This window comes from Apostichopus japonicus, chromosome 8 (genome assembly GCF_037975245.1).
Source record: "Apostichopus japonicus isolate 1M-3 chromosome 8, ASM3797524v1, whole genome shotgun sequence".
Taxonomy (NCBI): Eukaryota; Metazoa; Echinodermata; class Holothuroidea; order Aspidochirotida; family Stichopodidae; genus Apostichopus; species Apostichopus japonicus.
Genome location: NC_092568.1, coordinates 26,739,341 through 26,759,727, shown reverse-complemented (window position 1 = coordinate 26,759,727; position 20,387 = coordinate 26,739,341). Strand labels below are relative to the sequence as shown.

The 20,387-nt window shown below is 36.6% G+C and overlaps 1 protein-coding gene across 2 annotated transcripts; it reads left to right on the top strand.

Moving 5' to 3' along the window:
* Positions 1 to 667: 667 nt before the first annotated feature.
* LOC139971362 (uncharacterized) lies at positions 668 to 19,169 on the top strand. 2 transcript variants are annotated; one of them, XM_071977725.1, is made up of 19 exons: positions 668 to 1,232; positions 1,988 to 2,192; positions 3,133 to 3,302; positions 3,732 to 4,029; positions 6,186 to 6,271; positions 6,590 to 6,706; positions 7,660 to 7,774; positions 8,162 to 8,337; positions 8,892 to 9,131; positions 9,825 to 10,033; positions 10,755 to 10,895; positions 11,147 to 11,281; positions 11,927 to 12,155; positions 12,861 to 13,065; positions 15,148 to 15,333; positions 15,916 to 16,125; positions 17,056 to 17,213; positions 17,755 to 17,971; positions 18,956 to 19,169. In XM_071977725.1, the coding sequence occupies exons 1-19, from the start codon at positions 1,071 to 1,073 to the stop codon at positions 19,093 to 19,095; spliced, it is 3,399 nt and encodes a 1,132-aa protein (XP_071833826.1). In that variant the 5' UTR covers positions 668 to 1,070; the 3' UTR covers positions 19,096 to 19,169. The 2 variants fall into 2 exon arrangements, with proteins under 2 accessions (XP_071833826.1, XP_071833827.1); XM_071977726.1 differs by lacking the exon at positions 668 to 1,232 and adding an exon at positions 1,309 to 1,450.
* The last annotated feature ends 1,218 nt before the right edge of the window (positions 19,170 to 20,387 follow it).

Sequence of the window (20,387 nt, the reverse complement as noted above, 5' to 3'; positions counted from 1 at the left end):
CACACACACACATATATAGTAAGGCAAAAAAGTCACCAAAACAGAACAAGTATTGTTCGACGGGTACAGGTGACAGGCACCTACAGTGGAATTACGACCTTCCTTACCGGTTTCGAACCTCTGGACATACAATCAGCGTCCATAGCCTAGTGGTTAGTGTGTCCGCATATAAAGCGGGAGGCCCGGGTTCGAATCCCGGTGGAGGCTGGAAGTTTTTTCACTGTTCCGGTAAGGAAGGTCGTAATTCCACTGTAGGCGTTTGTCACCTGTATCCAACAATACTAGTTCTGTTATGGTGATATATTTGCCTTATACTCTAGTGATCAAATATGATTCTAACCAACTCGAAGTCATTTGTGATTCCTAAAGCCGGATCTCGAAAGACAAACATTGAGCAGACTTTTGTTTATGAAATGGAGGTAAACGACAAAGGCAAATGAATATATATAATTGAAATCGTAATGAGTTGGAAAATCCAGAACAGTGAATAAACTTCCAGCCTCCACCGGGATTCGAACCTGGATTAAGGCTACAACTATGCGAAAATAGCCTTCATCGAATGAATTTCACGTAAATAAAGATGGCACAAAAGGCGCGCCATAATATCAAATTGAAGCGGTTGCCATGGTGAAGCGTCTCTCTTTATTCTACATCCATCAGTACTGAAGGCACAGACTAGGATCGATCATGACCATAGAAATGAAAATTTCTATGGTCATAACATGTGCTCCCGGCCTGGTGACCAATATCACTTTTTAATAAACATGAGAAACTAAAAAATAAGGCCTACACTCCGAATCGTTGCTTTATGTTAACAATGTAAATTTACATTCTACAACAAATTCGCTTGTTCTAGTTCACTAAAGGCAAAGTCCCTTGTACACTCCCAGCATTGCATTTCAATACTACTGACTATAGAGTTGAACCAAAAGTAACATTTATTGTCAGACTTCCCGTGTAATTCAAAAGTGTGATATATGTCAGGCCCGGGTACGTTATACTCCCATAACACTAACAGTGAGGTTATTCTGCACCTACATTGGTAGTGATACGCGAAAGCTGCAACAGATATGGATGATGCTGACCTTGAAAAGTTAACCATAAAACCAGGCGTTTTGAAACCTAAATTTGATCGTAGTGTTACTGAATACAAAGTAACAGTCGCAAGTAATGTTGACAAGTTGACATTGGATTACTTCACAAGTGACAGCAATGCTTCAACTCAAATTTTAGTAAGCACATGAGTTACGATATCGCCTAGCAGTATAACGTTACTCGTTAGAAGTTATATACGCCAGGCTAGGGCGTGAGCCTATCCCTCACAGTCACGGTTACTTTGTTAGACTACACTACAGACTTTGAATCCTAATATCAATTTAAAATTGAGCCAAGGCTAATTGTTCATAAAGTTCTGTCAGGCCTATAGCTAGCCTAACAGCCTAAAGTAAAAGTAAGTGTACTTTAACCAACTTCGGCCTAACAAACCAGCTATAGATTAGCAATGTCAGCTAATGTTACATAAATGGCAAATGGGAGGAGGTATAACACTTCCAATCAGATGTCCAAAGTGGTAGCAGCTAGGCCTATACAAAATTGATGACTGAAAGTGGGAGACTACAACCTCTCAATCTCAAGAAGTTAGATTGGTACGTGAGGAATTGAGAAGTAATGAGTATTCACAGGCTCCCACTTGACAATTTGTTGTCTATCGTTGCCTCTGTATCTTGGTTTTCTGTCATGGACCAGTTGTAAGAAGAAGTGCCCATGAAGAGAAAAGAGACTGAAGATGGAATAGCTAGGTCTAGGGAGGATGGTAGAGTAGGCTTACTCTATGCTGAATGGAGGTATAATATACAAGGATTGCAAAAGGGGAAAACAGGTTGGTCAGAAATTAGGCACGAAGCTTTAATGGAAGAATATTGGCACAATTTTGAAAAAGTTGAAAACTGTATTGACTGTTTTTATGTTCAAATTTGCTCATTCCTAGCATCATGATGGTGGAAGGAGTATATCCCTTAAGGAGGGAAACACCACTGTCATAAAGATTGAGGTGACTGCAGAAGATGGTACTACTAAAATTTACCAGATTGATGCCAAGAGACTGTCAGCTAGCGATGCTACACTCAGTGGAATCCAGCTGTCTGTTGGAGAATTAGTACCAGTATTTGATGCCAGTCAATTGCTTTATACTTGTAAGGATAAAAACAAATAATCACTCTCTTCCGTATGAAAGTTTGCTTGTTGCTTTAACCATCAATTTAGGTCAAAATAAGCCTTGCGAGGAACAGTGGCATCGCCAGACATTTCAATCTTGGGGGGCACAGGGAGGACACAGCACTTAATTAGGGGGGCACAATGTTATTTTTGAATGTCATCGTGGGGGAGGGATCTTAGGGTAGGGGGCAATTAATTAAGGGTCCTTAGATACAATCCGGTGCTATATTTTGCAAATTGAAGTAACTTTATGTATAAGAGTTTTCAGGCTTAGTCTGTCCGATATTCATGTTTTTAATTGAGGCAGATAAGAAAGTTATACAAAAATGGAAATTAACCCTTTTGCTTGGATAATGGTTTTAAATAATTAAGGGTCTAAAGATGCAATTTGGTGCTATCTGGTTATTTTGGGGGAGGGCATGTGACCCCCACATCCAGGTCACCCCTTGGCAACGCCACTAGCGAGGAATATTATTACCACACAAAAGATATAAAGGTATACATAAGTGGGAAGATTAATAATATCCTACCTGTTAATAAATGTGTTTTCTTTATTTTATTATTTCATATACAAGAGATGGAATTTTCAAATTCATTCAGACATTATCTATATATCCTGTCTGTTGTGCAATCCAAGCAAGTGACACACCTTCTCATACTATATGCTCACAAAGCCAGTAAGTTGAAAGTCCCAAATTTGATGGGAATTAAACATGAAAAAATGTCTTTATCAATGACGTGGCAATTAATTCCACAGGTGTCAAAGGAAGGAAATAATTGTGTAAAAGGCTCTATAGTGGCATATTGTTGTGGTGATCTTACTAGATGTCTCTTGTAGAAGTACAAGCAACATTCATAGTGTCATGTTTTGTGTAAATTATGCATCATTTACATATATTCTCTCATTTTGTTTTCAAGGCACTGTCCCTTACCATTTAAGTTCCATGAAGATAACTCCATCAGTACTGGATAAGAAGACAGCTGTAACAGTGAATGGTCAAGACCCCAGCTTAGCAGAAATCAGTCTTAATATTGGTCAAACCCCTGTGAACCTGGAAGTAACCTCAGCTGATGGCTCAACAAAATCAGTACGATAGTAATTCTAAAATTGTGTTTGCTAATTAACTTTAAAAGTCATCACTAATGATTGGGATAGAATGGAATTTGTACCAGTGATTCATATCCTAACTGTTTCTAGCCAATGCTTGTCTTTCCTCTTCCAAAATGCAATGGAAAAGTGAATAAATAAAACATAAAAAAAAATTGTAATTGGAAAGCCTGAGAGCATAGTGATTAATGTAAACTGTTTTATGTGAGAAATAGTAGCTACAGAGGAATCTTCATTATGTGATAAATATTTAAAATTATCCTTGTAGATCCCATCAAATTTATATTACTTCTTAATTTAAATTACTTTTATTTTTTTAATTTCCAGGTTGTGATGCATAAATAAATTCTACACCATTTTCCACAAAATCAGGATTTTTAACTATTTTTTTCTGTTCTGTTTGGTTTAGGTTTATTCTGTGACTTTACTGAAACAATGGTTAGGTCATGCTGTAGAGTTTGCAGATAGAGAACACCAAACAAGATTTGAATGTCCTGTCAGTCTAGCTCCATGTTACAGACCTCTGAGTATTGCTGGCTCCGATCCCAAGCACGTCTTCAGCGAACCAATCATCGAAGAGCTGACAAGGACATGTAAACAAGACCCTCTTGACAGTTCAGTCCTGGAGGGTGACTGGAAAGTTGGCGAAAATGGTCTAGAGACAGAGATGTCAGCTGTAGTTGTTTTATGTCTTTTCTCACACAGAGGTAAGTAACTGATTACTCATCTCCAGATGGTATCATAAAGGCTTGATAGATGTGTATAAAAACCAGCAAGTCCCAAGAAATCGGCAGTAGATGCAGCCCGCAGAAACACGAGAATGATCTGTAGGGGCGCTTTTGACACTATTTAAGCGGAGCGCCACCACAGGTTGGCGCGTAGCGTACAAACAAAAATTGAGTAAAGATATTCCCTAGATCACCGGAAATGACTCTTACCGGGCCTGGCTAATTGGCAAATAAACGAAGAATAAATAGGTGTCATCGCCAAATTACACCAACAAAATGTGACAAATGTCAATAGGTAGATGAGAGCGCAATAAAATAGTCAATAATCGCGAATAAGTAAAAAGTGGTAAAGAGCTGAAAAGGGCGCCAGCAGTCCATTTGAGTCCGTCAGGCGGGGGCATCCGCCCCCCTGACTGTATGGACGCTCCGCCACTGACAATTTGTTTGTTGTTCTTAAACAAGATTTAGTACGATAGTATATTAGATGTATTTGTGGAGTGCCATCAGTCAACTAAATGAATATCATTAAATTAAATAACTAAATAATGTGATTTGATCAGTATACATATTCTGTTGCTTAATGCAATATGTATAAAATTAAGTTGAATAAAATGAATTCAATATATATATATTTATTGTTTCATATATCTTTTGAAGAGCATAAAACATGATATTTGTTTTTTCACCAATGCAATATATTGAGCGACAACCTTTGCTTGCTCATTTGAAAGCCCTGGTGTTCAAAATGGGGGTGGTGACCCATATTTTATAATTGGGGGAGGGGGAGTGGGAATATCTTAAACATAAATTATATCAAAGGCTTGAAAAATATATAACTTCAATTTGCAACTAAGTACCCTTAATTGTATAAAAAAATTCTCACAGGGGATGGGGATAACTGCTCCCTGTAGGCCCCTTCCCAAACCCACAACGATGAACACTGGAGGGTCGTGAAGATGATGAAAGTGAAATTTAGGGTCATCAAGCAAAAACATACCAGGAATTATAAGGAATCTTTGCTTTACAGTTACCTGCTTTTAAGCATTTTCGAAACTATAAGTTAGTAAAATGCTCAATGACTCAATGTGTATCAAAGAACAATATAACAGTTTAAGTACACTCCTTTCCGTAGGTTTTTTAACTGCACTTAAAAAATGTGTTGATAGTACTCTCTTTTGCGAGTTGTAACTGAGTCCTCATATCTATTTACGAAAAAGATAATATTTAGTTTAAGAACTGAAAACTCCCAATGCTAATATTAAGGTAGATAAATGTGTTATTTGTTACTCACTTCAGCACTGTATCATTAAAGTAGAGTGCCCTTTGGATGAAAATGCACTTTGTTAATTAAAGCCTTAATTACTGATAAAGGCAGAGCGTTTGATATTCATCTGTTTTGAAATATCAGTCTACAAATTTAGAAATGAATAAAGCTGCTCTCAGGTTTAATTGTGCCCAGAAGCAGCAGCAGAGATAGGAGAAGACAAACAAGAAGGAAGGAAAAGGGCATACGATTTATTTTTACATTTTATCATTAGTATTTTTGATGAATTTAATCGATTTGAGTTTATGTTTATTTCTCATTTCTCACTTATAACAGTATAACTTGTATTTCACTCTAAATCTAACAATACAGAATCGATTGGCTTGCATCCTGTTCCAGCAAAAGTTGTTTTGCTATTTTCAAATTTGTTTATGATTTCCCAGTTAGTTTTCCTGTTGCCGATATATATGCTTTGATATATTCTCCAAGGCTCCATCTCCCCTAGGAAAGCCTTTAAAGATACTTTAGCTCATCAAGCTGGAAGCACATGCAAATGTGTTTAACATAATTGATAATTCTAAACACATACCAGTTGTATTGAAAACACATAAAAGCTGTAATCCTTATACCTATAATAAAGAAAATCTTTGATTCAGACATTAGAAGTCTTTACTAACACCCTAAGGGAAAATTTGTTTCCAACATTTACAGAGATTTGAACGGTGTCACATCCTAGTTTACGAGACTCACAGTATATATGTTTATCCAAATTTGCATAAGTACTGTATTTCGTTGGTGAAAGAGTAAACATTTATAGAGTTCACAAAGTGTAAAATTTACATGTTTAATTGGTCTAATTTTGATCTTACAGGCTGCTCGGAGAGGATAAAGTACAGTTTACTTGGTAGTCATATACAGCAGTGCACCTTCAGACCCAAGGTTCTAGAGGACAGAGAGGTGAAGCCATATTTCATCTTTTTACATGCAACTTATGATTAATAAAATACTGATTGCCCTAATTACTACCATTTATGCCCATATTAAAGGAATAATGTAGTGTTGAAATTTTGTGTAACAGTTTTGCATACTCTGAAATTTTTCTCTTGTAAAATACTATTTACAGTTCCTACGTCAGGAAGTGGCGGGATCTATTCATGTTTACCTTTCTCTTCCCTGATAATATTTCTACCTGTCCATGTTTATGATCGGCAGATGTTACGAGTTATTAAAAAATTGTTGCTGAATTGTCTTATTTGTTTGTTTCTGATATTCTAGGACACTATTTCGTGTAAGGAGTGTAGCTGCAAGTTTGTCAAGGGCGAGGAAGATTGGCATAAGGATTATGTCTGTAGTAGCAAGCACAGCAGAAGAGACATCAAACACAGTCTGAAAGTAAGGAAACTTGACATTTTTTCAATCAATGGAATTCACACCCCCCCCCCCCCCCCGAATGTGCCCATTTTCCACTTGTCCGTCTTTACTCTGTTAGAAAAGGGAAAAAAAAAAAAGTGAACCTCACATTCAATCATTATATATGCATTTTCATGAGAATATTGATTAAAAATGAAAACTTTGGGTTATTTCTCCCGCCAGAGTTCTGCTGAGTGGTCTTACACAGCATGTATCATAGTCAATATTAGAGTACATTCTGTATCCCTGTATTAAATATATACTACATGAAAATGAAAGGGAAAAAAATTGAAATAAAATCATATATGTGCTGGTCTTTCATTTGTCATTTGATGTGATATGTCATCGCTTTCAGTTAACTTGCTGGTTATTGGTGCAGCACTTAATTCTGTCTGTGTGACTATATAGAAGCTGTGTCATTTTTTGCAAGGTTTTGCTCTAAATGCCATGCCCGCATAGGTTTACAAAACAGGTACATTAACATACTACAGAAACTGATACAGCTGATAACCACTATTTATCGTGGAATAACTGTAGTCTACCTTAGCAACCTGTGAATCTGTGAACAAACAGGTGATAAGAACAACTTGGCAGCAGACTTTATATGTGATGTTTGTATGCCATTTTTACTACAACGTGGTAACATTGAGAGAATTTGCAATAACATTATTAATTGTTTGTTGTACCACATTATTAACATCAAACACTTCAATGATACTACTACCCATTCGAAACATACAAAGCAATTACATTTTTTTTTGTTGTTGAAAAGGCAATGTTTTAAAAACAAGTTCAACTATTTATGCTTGAAGGTGATCATCTCCAGCTCACATAGCAGTTACGTTGTTTTCTTTCAATTTTCTCCTATAACCATTCATCCTTTGTTTTTTCCTACTTTTGTTTTACCTACTTTTGTTTTTTCAATCCTACAATAGGAACACAGTTGGCAGAAAAAGCTGCAGGAGACAGGAATAGTTGAAAATGTTGAAACCTTGATGAAAAATGCTAAACAGTTATGTAAGAAATACAGAGATGCCCTGCCAAAGAAAGGTAACCTCAAAGCATTGTTTGAAAATAAATTTTATCTGAATGCAATAAATAAATATTTATGTACTATGTAGTATACTACAGTTTCAAAACAGACATGTCTCTCCAAGTGCTGTTCCACAAAACAAAAATTAATACAAATGTAGAAATAATTTTAAATATATTTCATTATGTCTCTTTCTATTAAAATTAAATTTTATTTATAATTTTACCCATGTCTGACAGGTTTCAGATGGAGGGGGTGAATGAGGGGGAGGGTATAAAGCATCATGTAAAACTAATATCAGTTTGTAAAATTCATGCATAAAGCAATAATAATTATGTTATTGATGGATGTGAACAAATGTCATTATCATATGTCATGATTATTTTTTTTTTTTTACCCTCAAGGTCAAACCAAGAAGTTTGCCTCAGGGAGTTCACCAGTAGACTTCCTACATGATGCAGCTGTTAATATCTCATGTGCTATTAAACAGAACCCAAAGGATCCTAAGCTGCACTATGAGTTAGGATTAGTGCTTGAAGAACAGTACTGTGCCAAGGACTTGTTTGGCATTGCAAAAGAGGTAATCAGTACAGATGGGGTTTTGTTTTTCACTTCTAATGAATAGAAAAGGAAAGGAAGCACAAATTTAATGCAATTTTTTGAGAAAAAAGATATTGCAATTCATTACAGATTATCATATCTGACACTTTATAGAATTCATGTCAAGCAAGTACGTCACCGGGCCCATTTTGGCCCTCTTCACCTTTCCTTGAGTAATATGAATATGAGAAATACACCATTCTTCATCCATTATTCTCTAAGCCCCCTCCATATCTCAATGGGCTCTGTGATGACTTGATTAAGATATTACATTATTGAAGGTGGAAGTAGATATTAAACTGGTGAGACTAATTCCTGAATTTCATTTTTTTTTTATTCATTCCTTGTGCTTGTTTGCTGTAATGGAGATGACATAATTTTCAAATGTTGGTGATGCACACTATTCATCTCTTCAACATATTCTAATATATGCATTGTCTTTCAGTGTTTCATCATTATTTAACATGTTCAACAGAAGAAACTTTTCTGAATCATATATTGCTTATTTTATACCTTTTAATTTGCCTTCTAAAGAGTGATGACATTGATGAAGGGTTTGCTGATCTTTCTCTGGATTCAAACGCCAAGGAGTCGTCCAAAGAGGATGACATTCAAGCCATCTGTCAGCAAAGAGGAGGTGGGTCAAATCCATCCCTCTCCAGACAACTCCAGGCTCTAGATGAGGAATATCGATTCCTATTGGATTCTGGTCAGTCCGGGAAGGCTGATTACGTCCAGGGGCTCTATGTCTGGAAATCAAAGCAAGCCACTCAGGTTAGTTTATCTACTTGTACGTTTCATCTACAGCCAGTGTGAGCTAGTAGGCTATTTAATATTTCCTTTAAGTGCTACAGATCTAGGTTTTAATCAATCGAAAAGAAAGATGATGCACCATACTGAAATTAAACAGATCTGCTATCTGTTAAATTTCAAGTATAAAGAATTCACAAAAGAATAAATTTGGAATATATCTCGTAGATTTTATGTCCAACCAAACGGGATGGGTTTATGATAATCGGTTTACATAGCAACACGGTAATTGCTAGATAAAATTAATTGATTTGATCATCAGTTACAATAAATACTGAAGCATAGCTAATTATTGATGTCCAATGTGTAGACTATAGAATCCCTATGTCATGCTGAATCTTAACTCTTTCTTTAACCTTTTCATCTATGATGTATACATATTTTGTCTAGCTTTTACACAAATTTGAGCATTCCGTATTTTGATTTCTCACTATAAATACTGAAGCATACTACTGTAAATACTGAAGCATAGCTAATTATTGATGTCCATTGTGTAGACTGTAGAATCCCTATGTCATGATGGATCTTAACTCTTCCTTTAACCTCTTCATCTATGATGTATACATATTTTGTCTAGCTTTTACACAAATTTGAGCATTCCGTATTTTGATTTCTCATTTTATTCGCTATGTCCTCCTTTCATATATTTCTCGGTAGGATGGTAAGGCGGCTCAAGCCGCCTCCGATCAGGAGACTCCGCTGGGTAAGGCTTGTCTCAAGTACATGGATGCATTATCTCTCCAGCAAAACAACCTCACCTATAACCTTCATACCGGCAGAGTGCTCCTACTGCAAGGAAAGTTAGCCGAAGCCATAGAGAGATTTCAGGTTGCATTAAGCATAAAGCCTGTTATGGCGATTGTAAGGTAACTGGGTAAACTACTTAGAACACTTAGTTGTATTTCTTATTTTTGTTTTAATCACACATCTTGCCATACTGTCTTACTTTGCTGTATAAAGTCTTATGCGATGACGTCATGTACGTCATGAACTATATAGAGGCATGTTTGGTTATACCTTCTAAAAGCTATTGGAGAATAGCAGTATAATACTTATTATTCTCCATTGGCCTTTCATGTTACAGAATTCTGTATTCTTTGTCTGTATGTCGTACAGACAAAGGTGTTGCTTAATTTTATTTTCTAACTTTATTAAGTAAGATTGGCCTGACTTGGTTGCTTATCTGACTTTAATACTTTCTTCTTGTGTTGTAATATAAGTTGTTTCCACCTTTGCTGGGTGAGTGGGTGGGTGGGTGGGTGGGTGGGTGCAGGACTTGGTCACATTCAAGCTATTGTTCATAATTTTTCCTTGGGTGATTGGGGGAATAGGACTCAGTTTCCAGGGGTGTGTGGTTTGAATGCATCATTCTATATATGTTTCTGTTATATTTTAATCAGGGCTGGGGTGGGGGAGGGGGGTGGGTGAGAGTGAGCAAGTTGGTTTACATGGGTGGGTGGATGAATAGGCTTGGTCTAACAATCAAGTTTGGTATGTGACTAATGTTGAAATCCTCAATACAGCTAAAATAAAATTGATGAAACATTAATATGTTTTATCTTCTCTTATTCTCCTTTTGTCATGTAGACTGTACCTCGGACTAGCATTATCAATGCAAATGGAGAGGCCGGGTAAGAGACTGAAAGAGGCTATACACTACCTCCATGATGGTGTGGAACACATCTTAGGATTGTCTATCTTAAGAGCGGAGGAAAAATCTCCTAGCAGGTAAGTTTGTTAAAAATACTCAAAAGGGTGGCAATGGGTGGATAAATGTAGTCCACAACCAGTTTCCATAATGCAAATAATTCATATTGTTTACTCTTCGTAAAAATTGGATAGAAATGTTAGCTTTCATGCTTGAATATGCAATTTTTGTCCTTATTACTGGTCTTAAATATTGCACAGTTATTGAAAATTAGGATGATACTTCTTAACTGTTTTGCAAATTTAATCCATTTTCAACTTTATCGGAACAGTATTTCAGACCTGGATGCTGAGGATATGCTTCGACCCACCAACAGTCATCTCTTGAGGGCCTTTATTCACCTTGGAAAACTTCTCTTGAAATCTCCACAGGAAAAACTTATCTCACCAAAACAAGCTTTCCATAGGTAAATTGCACAATCTTAGGAGAGGTTTGGTACATTGTTTGACCAATAAAGCTTCATGAAATGTTGTATATTTGGATGACTAATGCTAGATTTGATTTTCTTCTTAAAACACTATTAATTCGTAGTGCATTTCCTATGTATTTTTTTTATTTTTTTTTATTTTGATGACCGACACTGCAGAAGATTTGACTTTCTTCTTAAACCATTATTAATTTGCAGTGTATTTCCTGTGTATTTGGTGTTCATTGGACAAACTTTAGTACTCTGTTTGTTTCCATAATGTGAGGTTCACCAAGACCTTACTTATACTGTAATAATGGTTTTACAGTTTCCTTTTCCTAAATTTTCTCTTCTTATTCCCAATAAATAAACTGTTAAAATATATCTATAATGCTACAAAAAATCTCTTTTGTAAATTTAAAGAATACCAAAGTCTGCGTCTCTTAGCTGACCTCTCTCTGTCCCTATAGATTAATATTTTCGCGGCATTGCTGAATATGACAAGCTTCATGATACACATGACTGCCTTACATTTCAACCTGTCAAATACTTGCAGAAGTAAGTAATGATAATCTTGTCAAATAGCAGTTCTCCTGAGTCCTGTTCTAATCTTCTTTCTATATCTCATCCTTTTTTCTACTTCAGTGCCAGTCTGCTGGCCTCTCAGAACATCTGTGGACTGGTTCATCGAGGGGACACGTACGAGTCGATGCAGTGGCTGCTCCTGGATGCTCACACCAATCTCTTGGAGATGATGATGGAAGAAGAGGTTGGCAATGCTCAGTGGATCTCCAAGAGATGCCGCTACATATCTTCCATCATCCAAGCATCGATCATTCCGCAAAGTCGAGAGGTTCTCGAACTACAAGAGAAGGTAAGATACATCACAAATCCCTGACGAGATATCAAAGATATGCCTCCATCTGTGTTATATTCTATGTTGGAGAATTATGCATGTGGTTATCAATTATTTCAATATGCTTTAATTGTGTGACTTGTCATTCATAGCATGTCACATGTTCTGAAAGAGAGCTGGTGTCATTTCCAACGACTGAAGAGGTTGTAAGTCTGAAATTTTAAAATTATAAGGATTTATCGATCTGTAGGGAAAAAACATAGTTTGGATTGTCAGACTTTTTTGTAGTGTTACATTTAGTGTTAACACTAGAATATTAGTCCTCAGCAGTATTCTATATCAAGATAACAGACAAGCCAATTTTGCTAGAAAATAGTATTAACAGTGATATTTTTTAAATTTCATATAATGGTGACTGTCAAAAAATTCTAAAAGGGCACTTTATATCCCTTCTTTCAATATAATTTTAGACCAGTGTCCTACTATCACACCCCTCACTCTTAGATTTTCATTTCAGACAGCTTCTGTGTATTAGTGAGATGTGAGTGGCACAATATTATTGCCGTTACCATAGCAATAAATACCCTCCATGGAGGGAGATTGCCAGAGTACTTCAAATGAGATAGTTTTACTGGTTTATTTCATGTTAAAATCCCTAAACTTTCTGAATTCTAGTAAGCATGAAGTCTTACAACCATATCTTTAACAATTCCTGTCCTTCAGACCTGTCAAAAAGGTGTTATAGCCCAACCAACCAATAGCTATGCTTTGTACCTGCTGGGTAACTCTCAATTAGCTATGTATGAGAATGCTCCCAACACAGACGAGGGGAAGAAGGGATTGGCAGATGCTATACTCTCCTTCAGAGCAAGCATAGCTCAAGAAGGAAAACCAAGCATTGGAGGTGATATTCCAGGACAGCTGACAAGTAAGTTAGATTAAGAGATTGAACTCACAAATAAGTTATACTTTGAGGGAGCTATTCCAGAACATCTTGAAAAGCAAGTTCTTATTGGAGGAGATGTTCCAGGACAGCTGTCAAGTAAGTTGTAACTAGAGGAGATATCCCAAAACAGGTACCTGCTTGAAGGTAGCGGACATTAGTAGCGGACATTAGTAGTGGACAATAAGAGCAGACAACAAGGAGAAAAGCGGAGAGCGCCATCAATTATCTAGCGGACAATAAGCAACGGTGAAGGTGCAGTGGTACTCAATAATTGTTTGTACATCAAATTTAAGACAATTCATCAAAATAATGAAATGTTTATAATTAATAATCTTTCTTACAGGAATAGATAAGAAGTGCAATATGCAATAACGAGACAGAGAAGAGTCCCTTCTAGCACTCTTTTAATGTTTGATATCGGTTACATAACTTCTTTATTATTCTAAACATTCCGCTACATCGTGTACAAACTGCCGTTACGTACTAACGAAATGTTTAAAATAAATTATCTTTAGTAATAAATATAGTTAGGTAGTGCGACACACATCACGGAGTAGAGCAATGTGTCCTCTATCACCCTATTCTTGTTTGATATCGGTTACATAACTTCTATCTTCGCCAAACTTTCGATTGAAACAAATAAGAATATTTGTGATTGCGTTGAACTCCACTACATCGTGTACAAACTGCCGTTACGTATTAACAAAATTTTATTGTGACAAAATATTTTTTTCCTCCATTTATTCGAAATCTGAGAGGACACATTGCTCTAGAGAGGACACATCTCAAAGGAAGTTCTTATTAGAGGAGATGTTCTTCTACCCACTCATCACACTACACATTGGTATTCCATCTGTTTGTGTGATGAGTAGGTAGAATCCAAATCAAACTGCAACTGATTCTAAGTCTCGTTTAATTTAAGTAGTAAGTTGTAACTAGAGAAGATATCCCATAACAGGTGACAAGTAAGTTATTATTTGAGGGGGCTATTCCAGAACATCTGAAAAGCAAATTCTTTATTTGGGGTGGATTGGGGGGAGGGGATTGGGGGGAGGGGATTGGGGGGAGGGGGCTATTCCAGGACAGCTGACAAGTAAGCTATAATTAGAAGAGATATCCCAAAACATGTGACAAGTAAGCTTTTAGTTGGAGGAGATATCCCAACACAGCTGATTAGTAAGTTTTATTTTAATGTAGAAATCAGGGTTTCATAATTAGCTCCAGGGACCATACACAATGACAGTATTACACATGAATATGTGTTATAATGATAAAAAATGTTGCAAAATAAGTTTGGGGCACCAATTATCCCAATTTTTCCCCCAAAATAATTGATTTAGATGTAAATCTGCTGTCACACAACATTTAACATACATTTTATACTCAGGTACATATGTGGAGTAAAGAATAAGGAGGGGAAGGGGGGAGGGGGATTACATTGCAAACACAGCTGCTATAAAACTTCAAATTGGTATATTGCATTTTGAGGTGTGAGATTTGAGAGTAACTCAAATGACTTAAATCTGTCAGTTTTTGGCCCTTATATAATCAATGCTTTTTGTTTTTTATCAGTAGTTGGGGCTAGAATAGGATCTATTTGAAGGTATCAGTGATGCAAATCATACTTTCTAATAAAAATGATTCAATTGTTATGACAGTTCCAATATTCTGGTTTTATTTAGCAGTGTTTTGAAATTGTTAATAAACCAACTGCAGAGTAGTCAAAATAAGTTTGGTGATTGGTCAGATCAAAACCTTAGTACTTAATGATCTCATGTGATACTGAATATTTTGTCACCCAGACATTCTTGCAATGGCCTGTCCTATTAGTATTAATCACTTGTATTATTAACTTGGAAAAGTTCCATCATTTTCAACTTTCACTCGACCATTTGACCTCGATATGAAACTTGATTAGGCGAGTTACGTAACTATGTTGTTATGGGACTAGCATCAAAACAAATAAAACAATATCAACTCAGAAAACTGTTTTATATGGTCACTCCAAGCCTGTGATAAATGTCACTTGAGAATAGACCATCTGTTACTATTATATTATTACAGAACAGGAATGGTGGCAGGAGAGATTGAAAAAAGAGGAATCTGACAAGAAGATTGGAGCAGCTGATAAAAGTAAAGGAAGTACAGGGTTACCATCCAATACAAAGAGAGGTGCACCTGCAAGCAGAGGTACCCCAACCAACAGGGGTACCAGGGGCACAGGTGGTGCCGCCAGAGGCGCAACAGCAGGTATGACCTGTGAAAGCAGAGAAACTGTCACTCATATTACAAGGAGGTAGAACAAATGCAGATATTCAACTTCCACCCCTAACATACTCAAGATCAAATCATATCTCTACTGTTTAAAGCCCCCCTTTTTGTGAAAAGAAACAGGAGAGTAGATAGGGAAAGGTCGCCATATTGCTTCTTTTTTCTTCTCAATATATATATTTTAATACTGGAGAGTTTATGAAACATATAAAATAGTTAATGTAACCTTAAGACAAAGTGAGGAAAGGACAAAGAATGTAAGACAAGGAGAAGCTGTGCTAGGAATAGAGGAGCTTAGAGTTTAATTGTTTAAAAAATGTTTACACTCTTGACAATTTGTGCTTTGTTTGTAAAGAGAACTGTATTGCATTATGCAACTAAAATATGATAATATGTCTACTTTTCTGTTCGGTGTTTTGTGATATTTTTATTTTTTATTTAAACTTTATTTTAAGAGGGTAGCTCGTTTAGCAATAGCTTATCTTCCACAAGGCCCTCTAATAAGACATCTCTAATAAGATATCAACTTGTCAAAACAATTATCGATTATTCTTGTTAAAGCTAAAACACCAGTCAGAGGTTCCTCGCGTGGTGCAACAAGAGGTGGTGCAATAAGAGGTGGTGCAGCAGCTAAGCCTGTGAGAGGGAAGACCTCAGCTCCAGCTCAAGGTACCCCTGTAAGTAGAGGAGGAAGCCAGCCAAAGATGACCACATCGGCTAAGAAGAAGGAGCTGCCTGCTACAGATGAGGCTAAAAAACCAGCCCCTGAAGGTAAGCGTCTTATTAGTGTAGTCTGTTACTTTGCGATCAATAAACGTGAGTTTGCTTATATTTCTTATTCAACTAGTCTTTTGCTGAAATGGATCCATGTATCTCTTCAATCAATAAAGGATGGAGATTAAATATTCTGAAAATTGTTGCATTGATTAAATGTTTTATGTAATGCTTGAAGCAAACTGACCTAGCCACAGCAAATAAGAAGGTTATATGGAATTTGAATCTACAGAAAAACGTTTTCAAAAACCAAATGACTGTGAGTGATATCCCTTCCCACCTTTGTCACACTTGCAAGAATTTAAAAAAATTTCAGCTGTCTCGCCTTTGTCTTTTATTTGCATTCTTGTGTAAATTAAATTTTAATAATATTCACAACAACAAAAAAGAACTTTGTTCAGCACAAAGGACAAAACAACTTATCTTGTGAAGGAGATACCAAAGCTGCCCATACATAACAGTAACATTACAGGAAAATGCATATATTATAATGCTATACAGATGGAGTTATTAAGGTATCATTAAGGCATTGAAGACCTGCCCCAAACTGCATGTGGCCATCTGAAAAAGTTAACTTTCTGTTGCTTGCAAGTGACGGTTTGTTCGTTTTTGTACAAAATGCAAACAGTAATGCAACGCAATACCTTGTTATCTTTAGCTGGACCTGAGATGTCCATCGCTGTATCGTTAATACACTGTGCTGTGGGTATTGACCACAGCTGTATGTGTACTGCCTGTACACTAGTGTCTAATTATATTGACGGTAGCAAGCTGTGTGTGTATTTTCTGGGATCCATGGTGGTGTCTAACACTTCTCTTACACCTCATTCGAAACTAGGTCAGATTACCGGCATTAGATGTTTCTTTGTGGGCAAGTCTGCACACCCTTTTAAGTGCCTGGCCAATACCTTACTGTCTCTCTTTCAGATGCCAAGCCTCAATCAACTCCCGTACCTGCTAACGCACCACTCAATAGGATGACTTATCCTGCACGATTGGGTCTCGCTAGAGCACTCTGTAAGGAAACTGAAGATTTTAAGGAGCCACAGCTGTTGTACGGTGATGTCATCATTATGGCACCACAGGTAATAAATTCCTGCCGTTAAACACTTTATAAAAAGCCACCCAAAAGATGTTTTTCATCTTATAGTCTGGGTACTCTGATCAACTGGAAGAACTGAAGCTTAAAAAATCTTGAAACTTTGACAAAGTTTTAACAATGTGATGATTATGTGTTATTGAACCTAATCATCATATTCGATGCCAAAAGAAGGTCTCTTTCGCAGCTATTTGCCCATCTCAACTTCATGATTGTGTGAGATCAGAATGTTTGGGTTTATCAGCGATCCTTATTGATTCAAGTTTCAATATGCTTGTTTTAAGGTACCACATAAGCACCTTTTCCCGTCCATTGTGTGTGACTAACATGACTAGCCTGGATTAGGTCAGTGCTATAACTGGCAACTTTATCCACTCGGGAATGAGTAGCAGACTACGTTTTCTGAAAGCGTATAGGTATTATTTTCTAATGCTAAAGTGGCATACAATGTAGTGAGCAGGATACAATTATTCAAAGTTTGGTAAACACTCTTGTAACCTACTCTGCTTTTGTTGTTTCCCTGTAAGGTTCACGATGCGTACATTGAGTTGGCTGACAGTCTGCTCAAGACAGAGCCTCTCAAAGCAGTAGATGTTTATGCTAAATATCCTTTCAAGGAAGAATCAACCTTTGATGATGCCTACCTCCACGGAGAGATCGTCAGGATCTTGATGAAGCAGGAACAGTTTGATGACTCCAGACTAGAGAGACATATGATTGCCTGGGGTAGGGTCATGGGACTAGGTGAGTTTCTGGTGTTTGCATTCTTTACTGACGCTCTATATCACCTTCACAGGGCTTCCAATTCAATAAAGAATCAACTACAAAATTCTTTTGCTGACTTGGAAGGCCCTTCATGGGCAAACACCTCAATATTTGTGTGATCTCATTTCCCCTTACGAGCCAACTCGTTCTCTCCGCTCTCAACGTGATAATCTCCTTATTGAGCCTTGCTTCAAATTCAATAGATACAGTGGTCGTGGTGGTCCTGCTTTCTCTAGACTTGGCCCTCGTTTATGGAATTCCATGCCACATGAACTCAGACATTACCACTCACTTAACAGTTTGAAGAAACACCTTAAAACCTTTCTCTTTCAAGGCGCTTTTGGAGTGTTCCATGATATCAGCACTTTATGTATACTGCTTGATTGATCCATTGCTCTGAAAGGACATCAGCACAAACTTTCCACTTTTTTTTATTAGTTTGATGAATTAATGCACACAACACTGAACCCATAAAAAAATTCTGCAAACCCTTTGAAAACAAGTATCGCCAGTAAGTTTCAGCCTACAGTACTTCAGAAGTAGATTTAACAAGCTTTGCATAATTTGTGAGTTCAACCCTAGTGTTATGTTATACTACTAATGAAATGAACTGATTTCATTTTTTAAATTTGTAATGAGTATGATGCTTTAACATGGAGATGGTTTGCACTGATGTCAACCAAACTTGTCAGGTGCAATTTAGTGCTAAATACCATCATTAATAATTTGCTAATCAGATTTCCGTAGATTCAATTTTGTTGTTACTATTATTGATCCATTGCAAAATTGCTACAATAGAAATTTGGTCAGGTATGTCAAAGTGAAAGTATTGTTGTATGTCGAATGCACTCATTAGTCTCCTTTCAGCAAAGGGAAAATTGCTGCTGCTGTCCAAAACAAAACAAAAATTTTCGTTTTGTATAGACATCTCTCAACCTGTCAATTAATATTCTCTCTTTGCAGGATGCCTGGAAAAGTATGTAGAAATATTGGACAGCAAGTTTAAGTCGGAGCTTTTGAAGAACGTCTACGCTGGCGTAAATCGTAAAAGCGTCGATGATCCAGATTTGCAGGACTTCTTCAAGTTTAAGATGTGGCTGTAATTTAAATACTTTGTTTGACATTTTGAATTAGTAGATCTTTATAGCTATGCGGAATATATAGATTTATAGAAGAGTCCCATCTTCTGCTACTTTTGTGTGAAAATTTATGCATTCCAAGTGACTATTTTGATATTGACTTCACTGTCCATTTTCCTACCATCTTGAGGTATTATCTAATGTTGTGTGTGACAAATGTCTGTGCTTTTGTTTTGAGGATTCTCAACTTTTGTAAGCCATAGACAGAATGACAATGAGAATTAATTTGATCTTTTCTTCTTTTTTATGGGGGGGAGGGGGGGGGGGAGAGGGAGTAGTTATGGTTTTGGTGTTTTATTGTTTTGTTTTTTGTTCTTTGAGGTGGAAGTGTGTAGGTAGGAAAGGTACTTTGTAGCACTTTTTGGAAACCTTTGTATGAAGTCTTGATAGATTTTGATATGTATAGAAAAATATAATTAGATTGTGGAACAGTCAAATATATATAGAATTATAGCAGAGTAGCATCCATTGATATTATTGTGTGAAAATATATGCATTCAAAGTGACTATTTTGATGTCGACTTAACCGTCCATTTTCCGTTCATCTTGAGGTTTTATTTAATGTTGTGTGTGACAAACGTCTATGTTGTTGTTGTTGGAGTATTATCTGTTTCTCAACGTTTTTGAACCATATATAGATAGTTTTTTGGAGGGGGAGAAGGAGGTTAGTTTGGAGGAATGAATTTAATAGCACCTATTAGAAAACTTGATGTTGACTTTACCATTCATTTCCAGTCACCTTGAGGTAGTATCGAAATTTGCGTGTCAAATGTTGTGTGCTGTTGTTTGAGTTTTATGTGTTTCTGGACTTTGTAAAGTTTGGAGGAAGGGTTTTTTATTTGTATTTGCTTTGGGGTGAGGGGGGTGGGGGTTTGTAGCACCTTTAGGGGACCTCTGTAAGAAGACTCTATAGATATATGTTTATTTGTACGTGACAGTAGCCACTGAATGAGTAGAGCTCCATTTAGAGGTCGTAAGAACAGTAAAGTGATGAATGTGTAATGTTTCTTTACTAGTAAGTAGACTCCCTGCTAGACATTGTCACAGAAATGTTGGAATACATAAGCACAATCATACCCTTTGTTTTACTTGCATTCATTATTTCTTTGTCTCTTTTCAAAGGATATGTTCATGTAAGAAGAAAACAGTAAAATGTGACAGAAGCAAACAGAGAGAGAGAGAATGAGAGAGAAACTTTCTATCATCAAGTCTTTTTATCTTTCATATATATATTATATTGGCCCTATAGTTCAATC